This window comes from Hyla sarda, chromosome 4 (assembly GCF_029499605.1).
Source record: "Hyla sarda isolate aHylSar1 chromosome 4, aHylSar1.hap1, whole genome shotgun sequence".
Classification (NCBI taxonomy): domain Eukaryota; kingdom Metazoa; phylum Chordata; class Amphibia; order Anura; family Hylidae; genus Hyla; species Hyla sarda.
In genome coordinates this window covers 102,312,486-102,332,423 of record NC_079192.1, presented here as the reverse complement: position 1 = coordinate 102,332,423, position 19,938 = coordinate 102,312,486, and the positions used below count along the sequence as shown (strand labels likewise).

Below are 19,938 nucleotides of genomic sequence, written 5' to 3'. Positions count from 1 at the left end.
AATGGCAGACAAAGTGGGGGGGAAAAAAAGAGCCATTAACGTCTGTTTGTAACGGAGCCTAACATAGTGTGAAAGAAGCCTAATACTGGATTAAGACCTGAATTTAAAGGAGTTATCCCGTATTAGAAAAAAAGTGCTGCTTTAGTCTTGCAATAACAGCACCGCTCTTGTCCACATGTTGTGTGTAGTACTGCAACTTAGTTCCATTAATTTCAAAGGAGCTCAATTGCAGTACCACACACATCCTGTGGACTGGAGTGGTGCTATTTTTGCAAGAATAAAGCAGCATATTTATAATACTGGACAACCCCTTTAATAAATGTCATCATATATATTATGTTCTTATATTCTTCTGCCCAGCAAGAGTATCTTTATAATGTTCCTAACATAAACTGTATCAGTCCTTGTATGATAGGATATACCATGGTTTTTCAGTTTTGTTAAATATGATTTCATTAAACAATAAAAGGGCCCTATTCATCTCCTCTGCTGTGGAATGTTAATAATATGGACCTTTGTATGGATCATCTGCAAATAGAGAGATTTTCACATCTTTCTTTCACCTTAATCCCTGTTTATTATTATTCTAAAGACTAAAAGACAGCAGCACAATAGCAAAATGAAATAAAAGGGTGCCCGCCATCCTTACCTGTGCGCTGAGTACGGTAATTTTTTATATACATAAAGTATAAATCTTTAATATTCCCCCATTAACTGAGATATATTTAATATGTAAGAGCCAGACCCAGGACACGTTATGGAAAGCTTTCTTAGAAGCAAATGATATAATGGCTGCTTTCTGCGTTACCTGGGTCCTGGAACTTATCGAGTTCTGTACAGTTTTTGTAATATTTATATACCCAATTTTCCTTTCATAAAACCTGATTGATTTTGTGCAGCTTTCTATATAGGCTGATAACTATCTGAGCAAATCTTCATAAGAATATTTATTCCTAATTATGGATTTCCCTGTAAAAAAAATAAAAAATAAAAAAATAAAAAGTCCTGAGAATGGCCCATGCAACTTTTATCTGGGGATAAAAATAATTTGTTGGCATCTACCCATGTAAACAGGTGATGTGCTAACTTAGCACGCACTGAAATTTCAGCCACTAAAAACTATTGGCTGAAAATGGCTTTTTCGGCTAAGGGAATTTTCCGCCAAAAATTTCGGTGGGCACGTTTAACCCCAGAGGATGCAGAGAATACAGGTATGCCCTGGGCGCCTGGGACTTGACTCACCAGAACGTACCTGCATGCCCTGAATCCTGTTGCTCGCATTATAGACCACGGGTTCCTGCTATCAGCAGCCATGGACTTGCAGTTGATGGTGGACATCAGTGATCCCATACGTTGAACACCGTAAACATAAAAAAATATAAAAGTCCAAAAATATTGATTTTAATTAACATCATCAGATTTTTTTTTTTTTTTTTTTTACAAAAAGCGATCAAAAGAACAGTCAAAAAAAGAATGTACCGATAAAAGCTACCGACCATGGTGCAAAAAATGAGCCCTCATACATCCCTGTATATGGAAAAATAAAAATGGTCTGTGTCCTTCAGTGGATAAAGTAGGGGCGTGGCTTTGAACTTACTTAGGCAAGTCCAGCAGAGGAAGCGCAGTTGGTGCCAAATACCAGCAGGATCACCACATCGCCCCCAGGATCAGCACATCTGAAGCAGGGCCAGTACATAATGCTTGCTGCATTTTCCCCACATTGGCCCATAGTTTATAAGGAGGCCGGGGCCGCTTTAGTGTACAGGGCGTGATATTTATTTTATTATTATTAGCATTTAGTTTTTAATTTCAAATTATTTAAATTCATAAATTTATTTAACTAAAAAATTCAGATAATAAAATTGTACAAAAACTGTATTAAAAAAAAGCTGGCAGGGCATTGCAGTTTCGGTTTTGGTTTTCGGTCAAGCACAGCCTAAATTTTAGTTTTCGGGCCCCAAATTTCCTTTTCGGTGCATCATTCAGGAAAAATCTATCTTGTTACTGATATGGAATTTTCTTCTTAACCCCTTCCCGCCCCAGGATGTATGCATACGTCCAAGTTGCTAGCTAGTTAGCGCAACTGGACATATGCATACGTCCTAGCGATCTCCTGCTCAGTCTGATGCACTGCAGGAGATCGGCGGTGGGACCCACCTGTCAATCACAGCCGGGGTCCCGCCGCAGCTGCCGAGATCGGGATCTCACCGGTCACGGCAGCATTAACCCCATAGATGCCGTGATCAGTCCTGATCACGGAATCTATGGGTTTGATAAGGAGAGGGGGCTCCCCCTGTCCACCAACGTCCAGCTGATGGCCTCTTGTTTGCCTAGTACAGCAGCCTGTAAGGTCCAGCCATAGGCAGGATCGCACAGGCTTTTAGTCAGTGTGATACTGACAGTGTGATATTGTACTGCAGTACAATCTCAGAATCACATCGCTAAGTAAAAGCATGTCAGAGGTATTACCACTTAAAGAGACACAGGAAAGATTTGAAAAATTGGGCCGGTCATTAAGGTAAAACAGGCAGCGTCCTTAAGGGGTTATAGAGGTTGTCCTAACTTCTTACTGGTTTTCTGGTTTCTCTGGCCTGTTTGCAGCTGCCTTAGTGGTTCGAAAAAGCCAAAAGCGAGCCAGGCAGGAAAGTTACATAATTTGTGTAACTTCAGTTGACTTTACACAAACCAAGCAGCTTGTGGGACTACATAGTTTGCATAACTCACATTAAAGTCAATGGGTATTACACAAATTGCGTAACTCCCCTTCTTCGGCTGCTGCAAACAGCCCGGAGGGTACGGAAAACCAAGACATATATGCCAAATTAGTGGAGATCATAGGAGAGAGAAATTCTGGTGCAGTAAGGACCAAAAAAAACAACAACCACAAACTGTTTTCAGACAACATTTTTAAAGTGTTTGAGACACTTTCTCCTTGATTGACAAGGAGGCAGAGTTTAGTACACTGCTCAAAAATATAAAGGGAACACTTAAACAACACAATGTAACTCCAAGTCAATGACACTTCTGTGAAATCACACCGTCCACTCAGGAAGCAACACTGATTGACAATCAATTTCACGCTGTAGACAACAGGTGGAAATTATAGATAATTAACAAGACCCCCCCAGGTGGTGACCACAGACTATGCTTCCTGGCTGATGTTTTGGTCACTTTTGAATGCTGGCGGTGCTTTCACTCTAGTGGTAGCATGAGACTGAGATTATAACCTACACAAGTGGCTCAGGTAGTGCAGCTCATCCAGGATGGCACATCAATGCGAGCTGTGGCAAGAAGGTTTGCTGTGTCTGTCAGCGTAGTGTCCAGAGCATGGAGACGCTACCAGGAGACAGGCCAGTACATCAGGAGAGATTCAGAGGACCACTACCAGAACCCTGCATAATGACCTCCAGCAGGCCACAAATGTGCATGTGTCCACTCAAACAGTCAGAAACAGACTCCATGAGGGTGGTATGAGGGCCTGACGTGCACAAATGGAGGTTGTGCTTACAGCCCAACACTGCAGGACGTTTGGCATTTGCCAGAGAACACCAAGATAGGCAAATTCGCCTTAGTCTGGATAGTTCCTAAAATGGACAGAGGTGTCAGCAGAGAGCACTGTTGTCAGGCATAATGGAAATTCAAAGTGAAAAGAACTTCCTCTGGAACATACAGCAGCTGATAAGTGCTGGAAAGATTAAGATATAAAAAAAATATATATATATATGTGTGTGTGTGTGTTTTCCGGGGGATTACCCCTTTATGGACAGTACATCAAAGTTGGATTAGCCTGTAGTGTGGTTTTCCACTTTGATTTTGAGTGTGACTCCATATCCAGACCTCCATGGGTTGATAAATTTGATTTCCATTGATAATTTTTGTGTGATTTTGTTGTCAGCACATTCAACTATGTAAAGATGAAAGTATTTCATACGATTAGTTCATTCATTCAGATCTAGGATGTGTTATCTTGGTGTTCCCTTTATTTTTTTGAGCAGTGTATTTGGCACATATTCTTTCGGGTCTAAAGTAAGCCAACTAATTAATAAAGTATAGTACAGCCTAAATCTGGAGAAGATTTTCAAAGTCAATGTGATAAATTTGGCACATTCTTAGACAGTTTAAACTTAGACTAGACAGTCTAAGAATGTTTCTATTTTCCTAATAGATTTCCTTGAAGTCTATCTCAAGGGTACGACCTATTTTATCCTTCAATGTAAAGACTGCCAATGTATAGCCATCTGGCTAGAGAGCTTTATTGAATAAACTTTGCATTTTTGTTACTTTTTGGTTTAATATAAATATTTTTTATTTATTTTTTTGCCTTTCAATACATTGGAGATTGTCATCTAGCGGCCAAACCACAACCATTGTCCCCTGCTGATGTATCTGATGTGTTAGGTCCTATTAACATTTACAGAAATTCTGTAGTATAACATACCCTTTTTTGGGAAATAAAAGTTTATTGATCAGAGCCTGTAAAGAACTTCATGCAAAGACATTAAGATTTGTGTGAGGAGATAATAAAATATATTGTTAGAGTCTATTCACATGTACACTATCCTGTGTGTATTTGATGTGCAGGATTTGAAGCTGCAGAGTTCAATAAAAACTAAATGACTAAACACAGCTTCAAATCTGTAGCTTTTAATGTATACCATAAAAATTGTACATAATTTCATTGCTTCAGATTTACTGCAGCAGATTTTGCTACCCATTAAAGTCAGTGGGCAGCACAAATCTGCTGCAGCATATATAAGAACATGTGAACAGAACCTTAGGGTGTATTGACACGTGCGGTATCCTGCCTGTGCGTATTTGATGCAGCATATTTGAAGCTGCAAATTTCAATGTAAACCAAATGACTGAAGACAGCATCAATTCTGCAGGAATACTGTATACAGCATATTTTGTGTAGCTGATTTTGCTACCCATTGATTTCAATGGGTATCAAAATCAGCTGCAGAAAATATGCAGCAAAAATAAGCAGCAGATCCTGTGTGAACGTACCCTTTAAATGGGTACTTTGGTGAAAAACATTTTTTATTTTAAATCAACTTGTGCCAGAAAGTTAAACGGATTTGTAAATTACTTCTATAAAAAATCTTAATCCTTCCAGTACTTATTAGCTGCTGTATGCTTCACAGGAAGTTCTTTTATTTTTAAATTTATTTTCTGTCTGACCACAGTGCTCTCTGCTGACACCTGTCTGTCTCAGGAATTGTCAAGAGTAGGATATTTTGCTATGGGGATTTACTCCTGCTCTTTACAGTACCTGAGACAGACAGAGGTGTCAGCAGAGACCACTGTGGTCAGACAGAAAATAAATTTAAAAAGAAAAGAACTTCCTGTGAAGCATACAGCAGCTGATAAGTACTGGACGGATTAAGATTTTTTTTTAACAGAAGTAATTTACAAATCCGTTTAACTTTCTGGCACCAGTTAATTTAGAAAAAAGCGCTGGGACCCTCTGCAATCAGACATCTTATACCCTATCCTTTGGATGGGGGAGATAAGATGCTTTTTGCTGGAGTACTCCTTTAAATGTACGTGCTGGTGAGTTGAGTACCAGGGCACCAGGATGCACAAAACTAAATGTATGAATCATACGCATAGTTTAGCAGTATTTAATACAAATATATCTATATATACATTACTGTACTTTGTTTAAAAAATAATAAAAAGCTAGCTCTTCCTCACAATGGGATCTTGGCCTATGTTAATATTTAAGATAAAAAAAATTGTAGCAATGACAGCTGTATATGATTCTTAGGGGGAAGATCAGGAAGTAATTCTATGTAAAGAAAAATAATGTGGTGAAGAGGTCCATTTGTGTCCATTCACAAGGGTGTGAACTGTGGATTGCTTCTCTTCACCTCCCGGGTGCTAATGCAGTTGTGTGTGCTTTCTCTGCAGCTAAGATCATTGCACACTGCATTACTAGTATTAGAACAGGCATGACAGCACACCATGTCTCTTCCTCTGTGCAGTATGGGTCACAATCTGGTACTTGATCGACCGTACTGTTTTTCAATGCTCTTCCAAATTGATCAATATTCCCATTATGTGTACATAATACAGGGGACTTGAAAGGGGCACCATGACCACCTTTAGCATCAAGTCCATAACATAAGACAATTATTGATTTAATCTCCCTAAAGCACAGGGAAGATGCACACAGTGAGGTCACAGTACATGTATAATCTTCTCAGTCATGTTACAGCACATGAGTTGTTTAAACTTTGATGTCACACTACAAGGATATTGCAAGTGCACGGTGATGTGACAGTGTATGGCTAATGCACGGTGATGTGACAGTGTATGAATAATGCACACAGTGATGTGACAGTGTATGGATAATGCACGGTGATGTGACAGTGTATGAATAATGCACGGTGATGTGACAGTGTATGGATAATGCACGGTGATGTGACAGTGTATGAATAATGCACAGTGATGTGACAGTGTATGGATAATGCACACAGTGATGTGACAGTGTATGGATAATGCACGGTGATGTGACAGTGTATGAATAATGCACACAGTGATGTGACAGTGTATGGATAATGCACGGTGATGTGACAGTGTATGAATAATGCACGGTGATGTGACCGTGTATGGATAATGCACGGTGATGTGACAGTGTATGGATAATGCACAGTGATGTGACAGTGTATGGATAATGCACAGTGATGTGACAGTGTATGGATAATGCACACAGTGATGTGACAGTGTATGGATAATGCACAGTGATGTGACAGTGTATGGATAATGCACAGTGATGTGACAGTGTATGAATAATGCACACAGTGATGTGACAGTGTATGGATAATGCACACAGTGATGTGACAGTGTATGGATAATGCACGGTGATGTGACAGTGTATGGATAATGCACGGTGATGTGACAGTGTATGAATAATGCACAGTGATGTGACCGTGTATGGATAATGCACAGTGATGTGACAGTGTATGGATAATGCACGGTGATGTGACAGTGTCTGGATAATGCACACAGTGATGTGACAGTGTATGGATAATGCACGGTGATGTGACAGTGTATGAATAATGCACGGTGATGTGACAGTGTATGAATAATGCACGGTGATGTGACAATGTATGGATAATGCACGGTGATGTGACAGTGTATGGATAATGCACGGTGATGTGACAGTGTATGGATAATGCACGGTGATGTGACAGTGTATGGCTAATGCACGGTGATGTGACAGTGTATGGATAATGCACGGTGATGTGACAGTGTATGGACAATGAACGGTGATGTGACTGAATAATGCACACAGTGATGTGACAGTGTATGGGTAATGCACACAGTGATGTGACAGTGTATGGGTAATGCGCACAGTGATGCGACAGTGTATGAATAATGCACGGTGATGTGACAGTGTATGGATAATGCACGGTGATGTGACAGTGTATGAATAATGCACGGTGATGTGACAGTGTATGGATAATGCACACAGTGATGTGACAGTGTATGAATAATGCACGGTGATGTGACAGTGTATGAATAATGCACGGTGATGTGACAGTGTATGGATAATGCACACAGTGATGTGACAGTGTATGGATAATGCACACAGTGATGTGACCGTGTATGAATAATGCACGGTGATGTGACAGTGTATGGATAATGAACGGTGATGTGACAGTGTATGGATAATGAACGGTGATGTGACAGTGTATGGGTAATGCACACAGTGATTTGACAGTGTATGGGTAATGCACACAGTGATGTGACAGTGTATGGATAATGCACGGTGATGTGACAGCGTATGAATAATGCACACAGTGATGTGACGGCGTATGGATAATGTACACGGGGATGTTACAGTGTGTGGATAATGCACACAGCAATGTCAGTGTGTGGATCATGCACACAGTGTCTTAGTGTAGAAATAACATGCACAAAAAAGTCTAATGCAGTGCTGTCACAGTACAGAAATAATGCAGAAGTGAGGGGATAATAGATAACTGAACACTCCACACACTCCACAGTAAAACTTATAATGGAGTCACTAACTGATGGGCCTCCTAAGTTATTGGGCAAGTGCTTGAAGTGCATGAAGTTACCCCCATGATCTTATGCTATTCATGTGGACATTGATCTTGCAGCAGACTGTGGCTAAACTGAACCTGAGCTCTGAGTCTTGCTGCTGTCCATCCCATAATAAAATAGTATTCTCCCCCATCCATTGTAGTATAGTATCTTGTGTGTCCTCAGGCGCCAATGAACTTATCAGTGTGAATGTTTTCTCGGGGTGTACACACAATACTCCAGAGTAGTCGTGACCTTTCTGTGATGTCCCTTACTGAGGGGGGAGGCTGTTATCATCTGTTGTCTTACTGAGTGCCTGTGAGAAAGCAGAGGCGGACATGTCTCTCACACGGCTCCTGTCCTTGTGGCAGATAGAAACATTCCTCCACAATATGGGCAGCTTGATTTATTTATTTTGTGTCTTTAGTTTTGTTGATGTCTATGCAGTAAAGATAAATGTGTATTCATCTGAGGTGATTCTTGGCATCAATTTATCTTATCATTATATCCAATGTATTAATATTGATAGAGCAATATATTTTAATTTTAGGTTCCTGCTGTGCCTATAGATAAATCTAATTGTTACTTTTAATGCTGGATAAAGGGGGAGATTTATCAATGTCGGTGTGAGGTAGAAATCATTTAAAGGGGTACTCCACCCCTAGACATCTTATCCCCTATCCCATAGACTTGCATTGAGGGGACGGGGCGTGACGTCACCCGGGGGCGGAATCGTGACGTCGCGCTCTTCCGCTCGCGTGGTCGGTATCCAAAGCCTCCAGCATTGCCGGAAGCCGTTGAGGCGGGTGCTGAAGACGAGATCCCGGGGGTCCCCAGCAGCGGGACCCCCGCGATCTGACATCTTATCCCCTATCCTTTGGATAGGGGATAAGATGTCTAGGGGTGGAGTACCCCTTTAAACCCTGTCAGTGCTTTCTATGTTTTGTATGTCTGTGCAACATTTATCAACCGTGCGCAAGCTTGTTGATACATTTTGCTTAAACATAGATATTCTTTCATGTTTCTACCATCTGACACATTCGTACGTGCACTCCTCAGTGTTCTATATTTGCGCAAAATCTGTTGCCTTTGTGCAGAGTTTTAATATTTAAGCAAAAAAATGTGCAATAGTAAATTGGTGTGTAAAGCATTTTTCTTTCTTTGGTAAACGAGCACGTAGAAAACATTGGAAATATTCTATCCAAAAAGACGCACAACAAAAGATGCAATTAAAAAGTCACTGCGCAAATTTTTGCGCAAAAAAATACCCAAGAAAAAGGGGTAAACTCAATGATAAATGTTCCCCATAGGCTTTGTACTAGCTGCCAGAAAATCAGTCCTGCCTCTTGACTTGTTCTCCTTGACCACATATGAAGAGACTATACACCTTATAAAATGGTCAGGTTCATTTCTAGGTCAATGACTAACTGTTGGAAGACTAGAGAGACTGTCTAGAGAGAGCCTGTAAGGATGGTTGATGGTCACCAGGATTACTCTTTCTGTATGCCTTGTGGGAATTCCCTAGACCAGTGTTTCCCAACCAGGGTGCCTCCAGCTGTGTGAAAACTACAACTCCCAGCACGCCCGGACAGCCGAAGGCTGTCCGGGCGTGCTGGGAGTTGTAGTTTTCACACAGCTGGAGGCACCCTGGTTGGGAAACACTGCCCTAGACTATCCAGCGCAAGGACATCAATAGAGGTCATTGAGAATTTTGTACGAAATAAAGTGCAGGGCAAAGACCGAACACTGTAAAGCCAGCAATACACAACATTGCTGGCTGCTAAATGCATGTTCTTCTGACCATATTTATCCTGACGTTCTCATAAATATGCACACTCTGCTTTGCTGAGTGTGCATGTTTAGTTCAGTGGGGAATAAGCTACTGCCGTGTCCCGAAAGCTTGTCTCCTGCAGAAATAAAGGATCAGGTATGCTGAAATGCATTATGCTTAATCTTTCTAATAACCAAGGATATACTTATATAAAGGGGTACTCCGGTAGAAAACTTTTATTTTTTATTTTTTTTATTTTGTAAAAACAACTGGTGCCAGAAAGTTAATTTGTACATTACTTATAATAAAAAAAAATCTTAATCCTTCCAGTACTTATTAGCTGCTGTATACTACAGAAGAAATTATTTTCTTTTTTGGAACACAGAGCTCTCTGCTGACATCATGAGCACAGTGCGCTCTGCCGACATCTCTGTCCATTTTAGGAACTGTCCAGAGTAGGAGAAAATCCCCATAGCAAACATATGCTGCTCTGGTCAGTTCCTAAAATGGACAGAGATGTCAGCAGAGAGCACTGTGCTCGTGATTCAGCAGAGAGCACTGTGTTCCAAAAATAAAAGAATTTCCTCTGTAGTATTCAGCAGCTAATAAGTACTGGAAGGATTAAGATTTTTTAATAGAAGTAATTTACAAATCTGTGTAACTTTCCGGCTCCAGTTGATTAAAAAAAAAAAATAATAAAAAAAGTTTTCCACCGGAGTACCCGCATTGCTGTCAATTGAAAAAAAATCATCCTGACGTGTAAGCTGGTAGCTTGTCATAGAGCCTCAGTACACACTGTCCTGCTTGTGATCAGTGCACAGAACACTGCTTGTCCTCAGTGTCCAGTGCCCAGAGCCCTGCTTGTCCTCGGTGCCCAGAGCCCTGCTTGTCCTCGGTGCCCAGAGCCCTGCTTGTCCTCGGTGCCCAGAGCCCTGCTTGTCCTCGGTGCCCAGAGCCCTGCTTGTCCTCGGTGCCCAGAGCCCTCCTCGGTGCACTTTAATGAAGGTTTGACATCATGGTATTGCAGCTTAGTTCCATTGAAGTGAATTAAATGATGGTGTAATACCCCACATAACCTAAGGACCGGTGTGGTGCTGTTTTCAGAAAAAATAACTTTTTTATTTTTTCCTATTCCTGGATATCCCCATTAAGCACTGTGATTTTGTGTGGGTCAGAATGGTGATTACATGACCCAGTTACAGTAATGAAATGCGTGGATGCAGTGGTGCTGGAATAAAACAGATGCTGCTTTAGGACAAGTGATGATTTTGCATGATATGGGCAAAAAACAAAACTGCAGTTCCGCTAAACATTTTTTTAACCCCTTAACGACCAAGGATGTAAATGTAAGTCCTGGTGCGGCGGTACTTCGCGCACCAGGACGTACATTTATGCCCTTTATAATGACTGCGAGCATCGGAGCGATGATCGGATCATGTGCGGCAGGTACCGGCTGTTGATAGCAGCCAGGGACCCGCCGGTAATGGCCGACATCCGCGATCGTGTGGATGTCTGCCATTAACCCCTTAGATGCCGTGATCAATACAGATCATGGCATCTGCAGCAGCGTGGCTACATTTTATGCTGATCTGATCGCCCGCGGGGATCAGATCAGCTAACATGTCGGACGGAGGTCCCCTCACCTACCTCCGCCGGCTTCTTCTGCTCTCGTCTGAGATCGAGACCTGAGACCCTATGCATAGCACTGAACAGTATTAGCAATCAAATTATTTCTATAAATATTCCCCTATGGGGACATAAAAAGTGTAAAAATAAATAAATACATTTTTAAAAAATCCCCTCCCCCAATAAAAATTTAAAATGTCCCTTTTTCCCATTTTACCCCCAAAAAGTAAAAAAAAGAAATAATTAATACACATATTTGGTATCGCCGCGTGCGTAAATGTCTGAACTATTAAAATATAATGTTAATGATCCCGTCACATTTTATTTAAAAAAAAATTTTTAAAAGTTTTATATACACAAATGTGGTACCAATAAAAAGTGCAGATCACGGCATAAAAAATGAGCCCCAATACCGCCGCTTATACAAAAAAAAGTTTTAAAGTTATTATAGGTTCATCAAAATAGAGGGATTTTTAACGTACTAATTTTGTTAAAAAGTTAGCATTTTTTGTTTTTTAAGCGCAACAATAATAAAAAAGTGTGTAATCATGGATATTATTACTTTATAATTAGAATAAAAAACATATGTCATTTTTACCATAAATTGTACTGTGTGAATACGAAACCTTCCAAAATGTGCTAAATTGCGGTTTTCTTTTTAATTTCCTCACACAAATAGTATTTTTTGGGGATGTGCCATACATGTTTATGGTAAAATGAGTGATTTCATTACAAAGGACAACTGGCCGCGCAAAAAACAAGCCCTCATACTAGTCTGTGGATGAAAATATAAGTGTGTTATGATTTTTAGAAGGTGAGGAGGAAAAAAAACGAAAATGCAAAAAATAAAATTGGCCTGGTCCTTAAGGGGTTAATGTCGTGTGCTGTTAGGAATTTTATCTTGTTTAATCATTTTAAATCTATTGTAAAGTAGAGGAATGAATGAAAGAAGTGAACCTGCCTTTATTATAAACAAGCTTGTCACCCACAGGCATGTGGTGTCCGCTATGCAGAAGTGTTCTCTTTCAGCATGGACCTGAGCTAGACATATAATAGCCTCACTGGGCTGCTAAGACAGTCACAATGTGCTTGGCATTAGGCAGGCCTCCTGGCACGGTTGGGGTTAACAATAACAAGCAGATAAAGTGACCACAGATTACTGACAGCTTGGGAAGGTTTTGGAGGAGAGTAACATCCGACCTTCAAAGAGAGAAACAACAGCACCATGTATGGCCGTGTGCGCGCTCGTACCCACCTGATTGGCCGGGCCCCGCTCAGAGCAGTGACAGGTGCTAGAGAAAGCTACACCTGTTCCTTCATGTGCTGATGTAGCGAGGTTCGCGAGACACAGAACACATGCCAAAGTAATGCGAGATGGACTTGCAGGGCATTTTAGCTAATGATCACCACCGACCTGCCACAAATTACCAATTACACTGTATTATGGTAAAAATGCTTATCCTCTTTGTAATGTCAGGGCGGCAGTGGGCCCTGTGCTGTGAACCAAATCCTGCATTAGAAAGACAGAATTTCAGGCTTATACCTTATGATGATTGAGTGAGCAATAAACCATATGGCTGATCACATGGACGAAGCGCACAATATCACATTTATGTGCAGAGCCTGCTGGTGAGCTGTAATTTGGTGTATTGGTATTGTCCTTGCTTTGAAAGATTAGTCCCTGTAGCTGGCGGCATGTGGTCTGGGTGAGGCCACTGATGGGTTATTATCTGGCCCATGATCTGTACATGAGTCAGTGCAAGCATGGAAATTCCCTGGTCTAGCCCAGTACATGACTGTGGTTCAGAGCTAACCGTGCAAACATCTTACACCTCATCTTCTAAGACAGAGCGCTCTCTAGCTCAGATTATTTACTAAGTATACCGTCAGATCGTAAAATCAAAATAATTCAAAAATAGCACAAAAAATGTTCTTGATCTGACTGGCTTGATATGTGTGTTTTGCTGTTAATGTAATAGTAATTCTTCACTATTATAGATGTGTTAAGGAGACATTTTAGTTTTAACCCTTGAAATATTAGAAATTCCTAATAGTCATATGCATTAGGTCACCAAGTGCAGAACATGGTTTATTTATACTACTACACTAGTGTATTTTGATCTCTGGGTAAGTTCACATTTTTTTTGCAAATTTGCAGCGGGAAAAATCCACAGTGCAATACAGCACAAGGCAAGTGGACGAGATTATGTTAAATTGTATCCACATGCTGGCAAAAAAAAGTGCCAGCATCTGCTTCTACCCTTACAGCTTTCAAAACCATTTTTTTCCACAGCTGAAAATCCACGATTTTTCAGACTTGTCTTGTGAATTTGCCTGCAGATTGTTTGCTGGTAAAACCCCTGTTATATAGAAGTGCATGCATTGATTTGCTGTCTAGTAGCGCCTCCTTACAGTATAGTGTTGTACTGTGCTGCTCCTTTGGACACCAGGTGAGGATGTCTCCATTTTTGTATCTCTGGTACACTGTGCATACTGTACAGGACCCTAAAGAGGCACCTGTCCTCTATGTATAAAGGGATTTATAGCTTCCAGCAGCTATTTCTCACTTTTATATTTGAGGACTTGCTCTATCTGTATTTTTATCTTGTAATTAATCTTTTCTAATTTTGGGCAGACATTTTAGATTCTTTGGAACTAATTACTTGTTTTCCATAGACTTTTGGTCTCCAGATACAACAATTTAACTAAGGCTATGTTCGCCTTGCCATTGGGCCCTTACACGTTTAGGGTCTGTTTGGTGCCAAATAACAGAGCCGAATTGACCCTTTGCACAACAGGCGCCACCTGATCCCGATGCTACCAATGGACTTATATGAGGTCCGTCGGGCATCCATTATTTTTGCGATGAAGCACACTTTAATGTAGCTCAACTGTAATGTGAACATAGCCTTACAGTGTGTGTCCTGGAAACAACTAATATTGTAACTTAAAGGACCACTGTGTATTTGTCTTCTGTCCAGTAAATAAATACTTCTGTCTCTCACATATACAGTAAGACAATTTCCTATGGCAATTAATGGGTCAGCATCTTGCATCAGTATTTGTAGCCCAAAACCAAGAGTGGGAGCTACACAGAAAAATAAAGAACCCATTTCTGGTTTTGGCTTCCAAATACTCATGCAAAATAATGAAGTGTGGCTGTGGCCATAGATTTTGTATATGCCTTGTAGCTCCAGACAGCATACATAGCAGGGAGATGTAGGCAGCCTTCTTTGTGAAGGGAATTTGTTGGTAAATCCTCCTTCAACCAAGTAAAAAGTTATAAAGCTGTGATAGAGGTGTTTTGCTCTGCGAGGGCAGAACTCCATTAGATCCAAAGTCTGAATATTCAGTTAGTGCAGTTTGTTTGTGAATTTTCCAATTGTGTTTCAGACTCTCAAAAAGAAAGGCTTAGATGGTTGTGAGAGCCCAGATGCTGAGAGATACTTTGAGGAGGAGACATTCAGCAAACTAAATGAAGATAGTGATTTTGTTTTCAAGCGAGACCCTGTAAGTATTGTTTTACCCTTCTTCCCTTCCTTGTATGTGTTGATCCTTTTTATTGACTTTGCTGTCTAGGCACTGAACAAGAAGGAACACCGAGGGTGCGACAGCCCGGACCCAGACAGCTCTTATGTCCTCACACCCCACACGGAGGAAAAGTACAAAAAAATAAACGAGGAATTTGATAATATGATGCGCAATCATAAAATCTCTGTGAGTACTAGAGTTCTTTCTTTTTCCGGTCAGACAGTGGTAGACCTCTACGGACTAAACGCAATGTAGATGAGATCTTATAGGGCATGCCAGCAGAGAATGGTGGTTTAATGTGTGCCATACTCCATTTATGTCTACAGGAGAATATGACCATCATGCAGCATCCAATGCTTTAAAAAATACAAAAAGAGGCGTACAGAACTATGGATTTGTATAAAGCTGCATGGAACAATGTGGGACTTACCACATTTAAGCAGAATACAGAGCCAAAATACACAGTAGATACAGGGTTATTATGCCTCATTGCCAATTAATGACTTACCAGAGACCACAGTCTTTAGGCTCCTAAAGTGACCTGCCCATGTAGTCTACAGTACAGTGTATTGCCTATTAGGGATCGACCGATATCGTTTTTTTAGGGCCAATACCGATAATCGGTGGAGGTTAGGGCCTATAGCCGATAACTTATACCGATATTCCGGTATAAGTTATCGGCTATTTATCCCCCCCGCGACACCACTGCAGATCATTGATTTAAAGCGGGCACTTTAAATCAATGCACTGCAGTGGCTTTTGCGGTGCCATAGGCCGCCGCCGCCACCCGCTTCTCTCCCCCTGCCTGTCCGGGGGTCCTGAGTCCTATCACCACCACTGCTCCCCCCACCGCCGGCGCACCGCTCCCCCCACCGCCGAACCGCTCCGCGCCCCGGCTTATCGGCAAGGTAATTGCCGATACCGATAATGCCCAAAATCGTGATTATCGGACGATCCCTATTGCCTATCCCTTGATATTGGGTTGGCAAAAACTAATATTTATTTAATGCTTATAAATAAAAACCATGTTGGAGATATATGTAATAATATGAATAATTCTTTATATGGCACCAACAGATTTTGCAGTCCTTTTTAAATCACCCTGATCAGTCCTTGTCCCCATTGGGGCTCACAATCTAAATTCACCTATCAGTATATTTTGGAGTGCTGGAGGAAACCCACACAAACTCCCCATATCCACCCCCCCCCCCTCCCCCACTGCTTCAAGGCGACATATATATTGGATGCTTTTCCCACTATATACCTCACCCAGCCAATGCTCCTAAGATTTTTTCCACTCTATAGTAAAGTATGGTGAACTATGGGGGCACGATAAAATGAAAATTAGAGGCCACGCACTACTACTGTGGGAGCCTTATTTCTGCTCATATGGCAGAGCAGAGAAATGGACAGCTTGATGGTAGTGTGAACTGACCAGTATGGCTGCACTTTTTTTCACTTTAGCAAAAATTGCCTCTGTGTATGCTTCATTAGAATTAGACTTTTTTCTCTAATACTTAACCCCCTTTGTCATTTGTAAGCATCTAACACACGTGATGTCATTCGTGCCATGTTAAATCTGAAAACAAGTCTCCTATTGATGTATAAGAATAATGTTTGTACAATGTGTTAAGAATATTTTCTTTGCCTTGGTGAGTACTTGGCACCTAGTTTCATAAACAGATGGGCTTTTTTGCAATCTGTCAACCTGTTGCTGAAGATGTAAAGCTGTTTTTGCCAGCAATTTGTCTTTTTTCCCTATTTTGTTATGTACTCTCACTTCTTTATTAATATGCTAAATTTCACCACTCGTTGTCAGGGCCAAAATGTGGATCTGAAAAGGAGGCAAATGTAACTTTGCCAGGTGGAGGATTTGCAAAATACTGTAGATACAAATGCTGACATTACTATATTGGAAATAGAAGAAGCATCTCCAACAGTTATGACTCAGGAGCTTGCACATCTTCAGGTTCTCAGATTTTGCTTGAATAAGACGCTCCTCACTTGTGAGGTATGAGCAGTGATCAAGTGAGACCCAAACCCTCCCCGGATATACTTGAGCTATTTGCCCTATAACTTTATTTGGTCTAAAGGTCCTTTTAGGGGTACACAGTGACTTTGGTCATGTGACTGGCAATCACATCTAAGTCACGCAACCAAAATAATTTGTGCAACGTTATTACAGTTGCAATTTGGCTTTTAGATAAATACCCAAGACAAGATTTTTTATAGGGCTGTCACATAACAGTAATATAACTTGGCTTTATTTGTAGTTATAAGCCTGGTGGGCTTTTGATGGGTGTACTTATTATATTATAATAGTACCTATCTAGTAGTGCAGGTGAATTGCAAGCTTAGGCTGCCCCTCCTTCTTTGAGTAATGGAGAGCAAGCAGTCTAAAGCTAGCAATACACAAGCAGGGCCAGCTTTGCCTAAAGGCAAAATAGGCAGCAGCCTAGAGCGCATTTTAGATGGGGGGTGCCGCTCTGCTTGCAGCAATAAAGTTAGCCAGCATCCGAAGCACCTGCCCATCCAGCAATACCCCAACAAAACCCTTGATTGATTACATTAGAAGGAGGTTTGTTACAGTGTGTCACCCCAGGTAGTAAAGTGGGGGGTGTCAAAGGGCGGAGCCAAGGGGCTGCAAAATTTGCTTTTGCCTAGGGTGGCAAAAATCCTTGCACCAGCCCTGTACACGATAACAATTGGACGTTTGTCCAAAAGTTAAAATCTCCCAGCTTAAAGGAAATCTGTCATCAGAATCACCCGCACTAAACCTGTTACACAGGCTTGTAGTGCCGGTGATCCTGATTAAAACGCTCCTTACCTGGTTAAAAATGGTTGAGCGCTTCTTCAGATATCTTTATTTTTAGTTTTCTGTTATTCCCTGGCTTGGGACTCAGTGGGAGGTCTTATCATCTGGGACTCGGCCACACGTCATTATAGCTGGGCGGAGCTGCCGCCCGGCTCATGAATATTCATGAACTTATCCTCGTAGTCTAACTCCTTTTTCTAGGTCTGGTGGGGAGGGCCGCGAGGATAAGTTCATGAATATTCATGAGCCGGGCGGCAGCTCCTCCCAGCTATAATGACGTGTGGCCGAGTCCCAGATGATAACACCTCCCACTGAGTCCCAAGCCAGGGAATAACAGAAAACTAAAAATATAGATATCTTAAGAAGCGCTCAATTTTTAACCAGGTAAGGAGCGTTTTAATCAGGATCACCCGCACTACAAGCCTGTGTAACAGGTTTAGTGCGGGTGATTCTGATGACAGATTTCCTTTAAACTTTTAAAATAAATCTGTCATCAGTTTCAACTACACTAACCTGTCAGTATAGACCAGGTAGTGCAGGTGACACTGTTGACAACCATACTTACCTGATCCTGTTCTGTGCTATCTTCCTCCGTATCTTCTGTTTCAGGGCCAACTTGGGGCACAGGCGGAGCTTCTTGATGTCACCGCTTCTACTTCTCTGCCCGGTCCCGCTCCTAGCAAACGGTAGCTGTGACGTCAAGAAGCTCCGCCCATGCTTCAAGTCTGCCCCCGAACTGAAGATGCAGAGGAAGATAGCAGCAGAACGGGAGCACAGAATGGGATCAGGCAAGTATGGTTGTCATCAGTGGCACCTGCACTTCCAGTCTGTACTGACAGGTTAGTACAGCTGACACTGATAAGATTTCCTTTTAGCATTTAAGCTCGTCTCTTTCACGCAGAGATGTTTACTTTAATGGGCAAAGTAGCATATATGACTGCAAGATCCCTTTTATCTACCATTGGAATATTACTGTTGGGACAGTCGGGAGGCATATCCAGTCAGAGGACTTTTATCTCCATTCTGGTCACCTCTATGTTTGTTCCTACTGTTTCTGCCTGTCCTTACAAAACCATGTACCTTTTTGCATGTCCATACAAAATAATTCCTAACAGCCATTAACTACATTAAAGTGAATCCATATCCTGGCTTTCTATTTAACATTGACTTGTTCTGCTTCCCCGCAAACTTTACAGATGCTGTTCCTCAATGTCTAGCTTCCTCTTTTGTAAAAAATTTTTGTAATCATGCATAAGTGTGTGTGTGTGTGTGTTTTTTTTTTTTTTTTTTCTGTATAATGGTTACCACACAGCAGCCTTGACTGTTATGTGCCCTTAGGGTGCCCATAGGTATTCTACATTGCACAGACAACCCATTGATTTGTGGTGGCAGGGAAATAGGACACACACTGCTAGATTTTCCTACAAATATATCTCATCTCTTGGGGTCTTAACAGGGGACAATTTGGACAATCTCTACTTATTAGAGGGCTTCCTTGACAATAAGCTGATCACAAAGTGGAGAATCTCTTAAAATGTAAAGGACACCGAAAAAAAAAATCTGTATTGACCATAACCAGCTATTGGATTACAGTTATCACCTTAAAGGGGTACTCCGGGGGTAAACACATATTTATATTATATATATTATATATTATAATAAATATATATATATATATATATATATATATATATATATATATATATTTTTATTATTATTATTATTATTATATTTTTTTTTTTTTTTTTTTTTATCAACTGGTGCCAGGAAGTTAAACAGATTTGTAAATGACTTCTATTAAAACATCTTTACCCTTCCAGTACTTTTTAGCAGCTTTATAATACAGAGGAACTTCTTATCTTTTTGAATTTCTTTTTTGTCTTGTCCACAGTGCTCTCTGCCGACACCTGATGCCCGTATCCAGAACTGTCCAGAGCAGAAGAAAATCCCCATAGCAAACCTATACTTCTCTGGACCATTCCTGATACGGGCATCAGGTGTCAGCAGAGAGCACTGTGGGCAAGACAAAAAAGAAATTCAAAAATAAAGGAATTTCCTCTGTAGCATACAGCTGCTTAAAAGTGCTGGAAGGTTAAAGATTTTTTAATATAAGTAATTTACAAATCTGTTTGACTTTCTG

General features: G+C 40.9%; 1 protein-coding gene across 12 annotated transcripts in view; it reads left to right on the top strand.

Moving 5' to 3' along the window:
* Positions 1-19,938, top strand: part of MEF2A (myocyte enhancer factor 2A) — a 164,089-nt gene that overhangs the window by 99,975 nt on the left and 44,176 nt on the right. For 8 of the 12 annotated variants that reach the window (XM_056571830.1, XM_056571825.1, XM_056571828.1 and 5 more), the window contains 2 exons: positions 14,846-14,962; positions 15,032-15,169. In XM_056571830.1, the coding sequence (XP_056427805.1) occupies positions 14,846-14,962; positions 15,032-15,169 (255 nt within the window). The remainder of the gene's footprint in view (positions 1-14,845; positions 14,963-15,031; positions 15,170-19,938) is intronic. The other 4 variants (XM_056571833.1, XM_056571835.1, XM_056571832.1 and 1 more) reach the window with 2 other exon arrangements.